The sequence below is a fragment of the Epinephelus moara genome, chromosome 22, assembly GCF_006386435.1.
Source record: "Epinephelus moara isolate mb chromosome 22, YSFRI_EMoa_1.0, whole genome shotgun sequence".
NCBI lineage: Eukaryota > Metazoa > Chordata > Actinopteri > Perciformes > Serranidae > Epinephelus > Epinephelus moara.
Genome location: NC_065527.1, coordinates 1,020,086 through 1,029,571, shown reverse-complemented (window position 1 = coordinate 1,029,571; position 9,486 = coordinate 1,020,086). Strand labels below are relative to the sequence as shown.

Here is a 9,486-nt window from a genome sequence, read left to right as displayed (position 1 = left end):
TCTTGATCAAATGTTACTCCGAGGTTTCTTACGGTAGTGCTAGAGGCCAGAGCAATGCCATCTAGAGAAACTATGTCATCAGATAAAGAGTTGTTGTGCGCTGCTTTCTTGTTTAGGAATTTCAGGATTTCTCTCTACGTCCTTTATCTTTATTTATATCCTTATTGACATAAATATTTTCTTCACAGTGACAGTGACTTTGAATATCTTCCGTCTTGACCTTTGTGTTCCATCCTCCTCAGGGTATTTGGTTATGTAGCACCATTTTCCTGTTTCCTTGTGGACTCTCCTGGGGCAGAGGAGATACACGCCGCAGATCTACAGTCACGCTGTTGTGTCAGCCTGCTGTGGCAAATCCGTCTGGTACTCTAAGAAATGGATTCAAAGGGATGGTCGTTACAGCACTTGGGTTATTACATAGTTACTGCAGTACTTGCATTAGCATCCATGAGGTCAATAAATTGGGCAGGACCTGCTCCTATGGCACACTCCAAAACGCTTCTTGTACCTGAGTCAAACTGATGAATCTTGTGATCACCTGTGTTTCCTGACGTTGCTCCACACCCTCTTTGTCTCTATATTTTTTACTTTAGCCAAAAATATGTCCTACATATATATAAATGTGTGTATATCCTTCACTATCAAAATGTTCTAATGTTAAAATTTCATCTTGGCTAACTGCTTCCCTCGTCCATTAACGAACATATTTCCTGGCCTTGCTCTTAACAGTGTTTTAAAAAGATGTTTAATGTTTTTTTTCCTAATTAAGTTTTGAAAAAGTATTAATTCACACAATAAAGATATAATTTAAAACTGTGCTTTTGACTAAATGTGACTTAACACAAGATATGTCTACAGTGATTAAAAACGTTTTCAAATTTGATCATCTAAAACATTTAGAATTTTCGTCCAATAAAATGTTTAGAATTTTCATTAAACATTCTGAATTTTTTTTCAACAAAATTGTTTTGAATTTTTGTCAGTTAAAACACTGTTTTCATCAACTGGGTTCTGAATTTTTGTGGACTAAAACATTTTCAATGGACATTGACTAAAAAGTTTCAAATTGTCGTTGACTTAAATATTAGGAATTTCTGTTGACAGAAATGTTTTGAATTTTCATGTAGTAAAACATTTAGAATTTCCATTGACTAAAATGTTTAGAATTTTCGTCAACTAAAACATTTTCAACTTTAGTCGACTATAATGTTTCAAATTTTCGTCAAATATTCTGATTTTTTTTCAACGAAAACGTTTTGAATTTTTGTCAACCTAAATGTTTGAATTTTTGTTGACTAAAACATTTTCAATTGACAGTGACTAAAAAGTTTTGAATTTTAGTCAACTAAAACATTTTGAATTTTCATCGACTAGAACAGTTCAGATTTTTGTTGACTAAAACATTATGCATTTCTGTCGACAGAAATGCTTTGAATTTTCATGTAGTATAACATTTTGAATTTTCATTGACTAAAACGTTTCAAATTTTCGTCAACTAAAACATTTAAAATTTTCGTTTTGAATTTTTGTCAATTAAAATACTGTATTTTCATCAACTAATGTGTTCTGAATTTTGGTCAATGAAAATGTTAGAATTTTTGTTGACTAAAACATGAATTTCTGTTGACTAAAATGTATGATTGTCTTCTAAAACTATGAAGGATAAAAATGACTTAAATGTGACTGAAATTAAGATCATTTTCGTCTCAAAACAAAATCTAAAATAACTGTCAAAATTAACAACCAACGGCATTTCTCTATAACATCTCTGTTTCCTGTTTCCTGTTTGCTGCAGAGGTCCAGCAGCAGCTGTTGGTGGTTAAAGAAGAGGTTCCCCCTGAGCAGCAGGAGTGGAGCTCCAGTGTGGACCAGGAGGACCCAGAGCCCCCACACATTAAAGAGGAAGAGGAGGAACTGTGGAGCAGTCAGGAGGGAGAGCAGCTTCAAGGGCTGGAGGAGGCTGATATCACCAAGTTCACATTCACTCCTGTCCCTGTGAAGAGTGAAGATGATGAAGAGGAACCTCAGTCTGAGGGACACCACTGTGGAAGACCAGGACCAGACGAGGACTCAGATCCAGATTTAGAACCAGATATTGAGGATGAGAGGCCTGATGATTCTTTAGTCGCCGAGATTGAAGTCAGTGTTGATGATTGGAAGGAGACAAGAGAACCTCAGTCTGGTCTGGACACTCTGGAAAACAATGACGTCCCTGTTGGTGATTCGAAATGTGATGCGGATGAGAAACCCTTCAGCTGCTCTGAGTGCGGGAAAAGATACGGCTTCAAGTGGCACCTGAACCGACACATGGGCTCTCACACAGGAGAGAAACCGTTCAGCTGCTCAGTTTGTGGTAAATCCTTCAGCGACAGTGGGAGACTGAAGATACATATCAACACTCACGTGGTTAAAAAACCATTCAACTGCTCCGTCTGTGGGAAAAATTTTTTGCGCAAACCTTATCTGAAGAGACACATGACGACTCACACAGGAGAGAAACCATTTAACTGCTCCATGTGCGATAAAGGATTTTTGTGTCGGCCGCATTTGCAGAGACACATGACGATCCACACGGGGGAGAAACCGTTCAGCTGCTCCATGTGTGATAAAGCTTTCAGCGAGAGCGGAACACTGAAGGTTCACATGAAAAGTCATGCTGAAACAAAACCGTTCAGCTGCTCCGTGTGCGGGAAAGCTTTTAGCGATGGCGGGACGCTGAAGGTGCACATGAGAATTCACACGGGAAAGAAACCGTACAACTGCTCAGTGTGTAGTAAGAAATTTTTGTGTAAGGCATATCTGAAGACACACATGAAAATCCACTCAGGAGAGAAACCATTCAGTTGCTCGGTGTGTAACAAAAGATTCTTGTGTAAGTCGCACCTGAACAGACACATGACTGTTCACACGGGGGAGAAACCTTTCACTTGCTCCGTGTGTCACAAAGCGTACAGCGAAAACGGGAAACTGAAGTTACACATGAAAACCCACACGGGAGAGAAACCGTTCAGCTGCTCGGTGTGTGAAAGAAGATTTTTATGTAAAACGTATCTGATTCGGCACATGGCGACTCACACAGGAGAGAAGCCGTTCAGCTGTTCTGTGTGCAGCAGAGCTTTCAGTGACAACGCAAAGCTGAAGTTCCACATTAAGACCCATACAGGGGAGGAGCCTTTCAGCTGCTCGATGTGCGATAAAAAATTTCTGTGCAAGGCGTATTTGATACGACACATGACCACTCACACCGGAGAGAAACCGTTCAGCTGCTCTTTCTGTGGCAAAGGTTTCAGTGAAAGAGGAAATCTGAAGAGTCATGTGAGGATTCACACGGGAGAGAAACCATTCAGCTGCTCCGTGTGCGAAAAAGCATTTGCACAGAGTGCGAGTTTGTCCACGCACATGAGAACCCACACAGCAGAGAGACCATTCAGCTGCAGAGTCTGCGACCAGAGATTCACATCATATAAACTTCTCAGGACCCATCAGTGCGTTGGGCATCAAGCGTCAGTCGAGATCAGAGAGGCGGAGTCTGCGGCCAGCAGCTCAACATTACACATAAAACAAGAAGCTGATGGAGAGGACTGGGGAGGCCCAGAACCAGCCAGGAACACAGAGCTAGATTTAAAACCAGTTCCTGATGTCGAGACCGGAGACTGTTCTGAAGTTGAGACTGATGACAGCGGTGATTGGAGGGAGACCAGAGAACCTCAGTCAGGTTTAGAGTCTCTGACAAACTAAGCCCCCGTCAGTGATTCAAGAGAAACTATTGATGCAGCTGGCAGAGGACTTTGAAGGACCATAGTCAGCCAGGAACTCACATTTAGGATTAAGAATTAATGACGCAGACCGGCCTCATGCTCAGAGTGGGATCAGGTTTTCACTGCAGTGTCATTCGACTCTCCTTTACTGGTGAAAAACGAAGTTCTGATAATTCAGTGTATTCAGTAAACACGTTTACTTTTCTGCACGATGGTATAGTGGGTAGCATAGTAGCCTCACAGCAAGAGGGTTCCTAGTTCGAGCTCTTCTGTGTAGACTTTGCTGTTCTCCCTGTGTGAGCGTGGGTTTCCTCCAGGTGCTCCGGCTTCCTCCCACAGTCCAAAGACATGCAGGTTAATTGGTGACTCTAAATTGTCCATAGGTGTGAATGTGAGTGTGAATGGTTGTCCCTGCCTCGTGCTCAATGTCAGCTGAGGTAGGCTACAGCCATCCCGCAAACCCAAACAGGATAAGTGGTTATGGACAATGAATGAATGAATTCTTCACAATAAACTTAATGAGATGGTAAAATAAAGCCGATATCTAGGTGAGAAACTTGTTTTTAGTACTCTTAAAAACTTCTGGTCTCCTGCAGACAGATGTCAGTAGAGTCTTGCAACACACGCAGCTTGTTTTAGAAGGGGGGTCATTGGGTGTTACTGCGGTCAGCGAGATGTTACCACTATCCGCTGAGGGGGGGCAGCCAGACTTTTGGACCTACTCCAGAGAAGGTCCAAAAGCACAGCTTGGCGTGGCACAGTGTGTCTTATCTGACAATGGAAACAGAAATCTGTTTTTGTGTTGCGATACGCCTTGCATTTCTGCGCTCTACACGCCTGGTGTTTGTCCTGGAGCGCTCTGAACTCCTCAAGTTGAAAAAACTTCAGCTCAGAGCAGGAAAGCGCCCCATGTCATCTCTTTTTTCATAATCTTTTCCCCCATTGTCCAGTGGGATGATGTGAGAGGCGGGCCTTCTGTGGTGGTCACGACAACAAGTGTACAGTTGGTAAACAATGGAGGAGAAACTGGTGGTAGTGGTTGCTGGATACCCAGAGCTATACGACTTTACAAAGCACAGTTAGCACCATGTCAATAGAAAACAGCAGATAAGTGCAGTACTGTAAACATCCATGATGGAGGAGAAGCTCCTGGACCAACTGGTGGTACTCCCCATGATCCAGCCTCTTTTTTAGGGTCTCATGTACCCACACAGATCTCTGTTTATCTGCTGACAGCCTCTCACCCTCAACCAGAGCTACAGACAGTACCCTCTGCCTCAACATGGCAGCAGCTACACACTGATTACTGGAGAATAAATACAATAAAATTAATGGTAGACTGATTAAACAGGAAGGTTAGGGTAAGGAGGTGATGGGGTGGTCGCCTGGCAACAATAAAATGGTGCAGCAGGTGTTTTGTAAGGCAACTTGATCCTATGTCAATATAGACAGTGTTGTCTAGATCTATATATTGGATAAAAACATATCGATGTGTCGTACCTAGTTTTTTTTTTTTTTTTTTTCCAGCCATAATGAGAACCTACATTGAGGAGAAACCATTACTGCAGCTGATGTAGGACTTTGAAGGACCAGAACCAGCCAGGAAGTCACATTTATGATTAAGAATTAATGATGTAGACCTGCCTCATGCTCGGAGTGGGATAAGGTTTTAAAGATGGCAACGTTGTCAGGAGGTGTGGTCGAAATATCTGTAACGTAATGTCTAGGGCTCAGGAGCATGAACTCAATATCTTCCTGAGCCCCGAACTTTTGTTTGGTTACAGTTTTTAATTTCTCCTAGCAATCTGGGATTCAGTGTCCTCAAACGTGACGACAATGAAGTTTTAAATAGTTCTAAATAGATGTAAATCTGGGAACTTTTCAGAAAGGCCCCGTCCTTTAAAGCCACAGTGTGTAGGAATTTCTCCCATCTAACGTTGAAATAATATATATTGCATTCAAATGGATAGCGCGTTGTCCCCTCAAATTATCCAAGATGGATGACAAACGTCAAGATTTCTGCTGGAACAGTTGTTACAGTTGAGGGTCATTACTCCACCTGCTCGGGGACTGTCCAGCTGTTAAAACACCAGTCGGAAGTTTGATAGTTTCCCTTATGTCAGAGTTCTTTATTGTTCCTGCTGGACCTGAAACCAGAATGGAGCGTTGGAGTCACTGTTGACTGCCTGTGGACATTGGAAGGAGCATAAACCATCCTGCTTCTGTAGGGATTCATGGCTGGAGGAAGACCTGGACTTGAAATGGGCAGCCTGCCTCTTAAAAAAAGACTTTGATAAGATCCTGGAAGACCACTGGGACACTGTCTCTGGACTGTTCAAATAGAGGCTTGGTCCCATCGAGGAGTCTTGTATATAAGGATGTATGAGTGTGTTGTGAGTTCTGTGGATCATCCAACCAAGAGACTGACTGTGATTGACCTGAATGCCTCAAAGCTTAGATTGTTGTCATGGTAATCGATGTCCACATCAATATTCAAATCTATCCATTCATTTTCAACCGCTTAACCGGGGGCAGCAGGCTGAGCAAAGCATCCCAGACGTCCCTCTCCCCAGCAACACTTTCCAGCTCCTCCTGAGGCGTTCCCAGGCCAGATGATCCCTTCAGTGTGTTCTGGGTCTACCACGGGGTACCCCTGATGTTAGATTAGAGCAAGGCAGAGTCACGAAACTATAAGTTGAAATGTCCTTGTCCAACAATAACTGATACCATTGCAGATCAAGTACCCCACCTTTCGGCAATGGCACTCCTAGACAACAGTGGACCCCACAGCAGGGTACTGCACCATGCAACACAAAACCTGCTGGGGAATGACCTGAGGAATGTGACAGAGAGCTCAAGGTCTGGCCTCCAAATTCTGCAGATCCTGATCTGATAGAGTATTCATGGGACATGCCAGTACCCAAGAGGTACCCCCGATCCACAGAGGAGCCTCTTAGGATCAGACTTGTCTCTGACCTGTTGAGTCATGGATACAGGTCCTCTGGGGGGTGTCCGGTGGTGTCTGACAGCAGATCCTTTGGGTCCTGTTGGTTGTGTGGTGGGGTACCAACAAGTCCCACGGATGGTCAGTCAGATTGGGATCTGGGGTATTTGGCCAAAGGCTTGAGCTATTTCTCATGTTCCTTGGATCATTCCTAAATGGCACTTTCCATGTCAGTGGCCCTCCCCCAGCAGGACAATGCACCACACCACACACCTGAGCATTCGAATACTTCACCAGTACGATGGTCCAGCACAGTATCCGCATCACTGCATTGTGGTGAAGAGGGAATTGAGCCAGAAGGCGAAGCTTTCCATTTCCTGGTCCATCTCCGTCCCAACCCTCACCTATGGTCATGAGCTCTGGGCAGTGACTGAAAGAATGAGGTCACAGATACTAGTGTCTGAAATGAGTTTCCTCTGTAGGGTGTCTGGGCTCAGCCTTAGAGACAGGGGGAGGAGTCAGACATCTGGAGGGAGCTCGGAGTAGAGCTGCTGCTTCTTCATGTTGAGGTGGTTCAACATCTGATCAGGATCCTCCTGGTCCAGCTGGTAGGAGGCCCCGGGGCAGACCCAGAACACACTGGAGGGATTATATATCTCATCTGGTCTGGGAACACCTCGGGGTCCTCCAGGAGGAGCTGGAAAGCGTTGCTGGGGAGAGGAACGTCTGGGCTGCTTTATTTGGCCTGCTGCCGCTGAGACCCGGCTTCAGATAAACCGAATGGCAATACATTTTCTGTCAGTTTATTAATTGCACAATAGCTCCAGCTGTACTTGTACATTTTCATGTTTTTGTGTGCAAAAATCTGAATTTCTAAAGTAACTAGTAATTAAAGCTGTTAGATAAATGTAGTGGAGTAGAAGTAGAAAATAGCATGAGAGGAAAAGTACGTACAGTACCTGAATACATGTATTTAGTTACACTTCCCCACTGGGTGCAGTTTATATTATCCTTATGAGTATATGGAGGGTCCTCATGGTTTTGGAGGGTTCTCAGGGCTCTGGAGGGCTTTGATGGCAGTTTTTTAGTTCAAAGTAATTAATACCACAATTGAATAAAAATTGGCTGAATAAATCAGTATAAAGAATTAACCTTTGATTTTGAAAAAGTGGAAGCACTCTGAGGCCCCCTCCCCCCTTAAAGGCGCAACATGGTTTAGTCTGCCCCAGCACCAACGAAGACTGACTTGTCTTTATCCAAAAAAATGGAAACTGGGGCTCCAAAACGACATGGATCAAGAAAGGGTGGGCGGGGGGCCCACAGAGAGTGTTTACACACAGGGCACAGAATTTGTTGCTGTGCCCCTGTATATAGTCGTCAATGTGTGAAAACCATATCAGTACAGTCTACACTTATTTTTGTTTATTGACTTTGAGAAACTTTGTGTAAAATAATTTTTGTTTCTTAAAATGTGTGTAACCAAAATAAAAATTATGGTGGAATAATCTTTTGTCCTTTAAATTATTTTTTGCTATTAAAAAAAAACATGCCTTTTTAACCCAAAGCAGGTTTCCTTTCTTTAAAATGTTTTGGCAATTTCTTTCTTTAAAAAACTCTTCCAATATGGATTTAGAAAGCATGTTTTGGCGATATTTACTCTTAAAAATTTTCTTTGTGCATTTTTTTTTTTCATTAATTATTTTGGGGGGCGTTTTTGTTTTGTTTTTTCTTTAAAAATTTGGGCAATTTAATTTTTTATTCTGTATTGATTTTGCCAAAATTTTACTCTTTAGAAATAAACTTGAGCAATACTTTTTCCATTCAAATATGCGTCTTTTTCTTTAAATTTTGGGATTTTTTTTTGTCCTTTAAAATGTTTTTGGATTATTGTTTTTGTTTTTTTTTACAGGCTTTTTACCCCGAGGCAGGTTTAGAGGGTATGCTCTCATAAAAATGTTTTGACATTTTTTTCTTTAAAAACTTTTCCTGATTTGATTTTAGAACAAATATTATTGCGATGTTCAATTTTTTTTGTTTTATCTTTTCTTTTTAAAAGTTAAATTAAAATGGTTGTGATTTGTGTTTATTTTACCACGATTTTTTAAAGAAAACTTGCATGTTGTCTTTAAAAATTGCCAAAATTACAACATCTATCACAGCCAGAAACTTTAATCTACGATTTTTTTATTTTATTTTTTTTTGCAAAGTTTTTGTTCTTTAAAAAAAACAAAAAAACATTTTTTTCTTTGAAAAAAATGCTTTTTTTCCTTTCAAAATTTCATTCATTCATAGAAACCTTTATTTAATCACACCTGTTTCAAACACAGAACTGAAAGGAAGAAAAACAAATCCAGGTCTGAAAATAAAACTTTAATGATTTGGTCTCATGATGATGAATCTTCTCCAGGTGTGAAACCTGGATCAGATCTGGGGTGCGTCCCAAGTCTCTTAAATTATTGCTAGTGCTACTGCTAGCCGACTTTGCTAGCTGTTTAGCCCCTCCCACCTAGGAAAAAATGTGAGGAGCTAGCGCTAGGAGCGATCAGCGAGCATTGTCGGTTTAAGAGACATGAGACGGCCTTACTCTGAAGCGTCACGTGAAGCGACGTCCATTCCTGATGACGACGGCACAACTGGATCTGCTGCATAACGGAGCCAGCGTTTAGCGTACATCCCAAGTCACATTATATTCGCTGATCAAAGCCGTAACCCCGTAACCAACTGAGGAGGGATCCCTCTTCCAGGACGGACAGACGTGCAATAGATGTCGTACAGAACAGATCA

The 9,486-nt window shown here is 42.0% G+C and overlaps 2 protein-coding genes across 2 annotated transcripts in view; one reads left to right on the top strand and one right to left on the bottom strand.

The window, feature by feature from the left end:
• The window catches only part of LOC126384396 (oocyte zinc finger protein XlCOF6-like), a 164,070-nt gene extending 155,860 nt beyond the window's left edge, over nt 1-8,210 (top strand). Inside the window, exon 2 of the mRNA XM_050035451.1 lies at nt 1,796-8,210. Coding sequence (XP_049891408.1) covers nt 1,796-3,738 — 1,943 coding nt within the window. The 3' untranslated portion in view covers nt 3,739-8,210. The remainder of the gene's footprint in view (nt 1-1,795) is intronic.
• LOC126384431 (zinc finger and SCAN domain-containing protein 2-like) overlaps nt 1-9,486 on the bottom strand; it is a 58,908-nt gene that overhangs the window by 34,046 nt on the left and 15,376 nt on the right. The window lies entirely within an intron of this gene.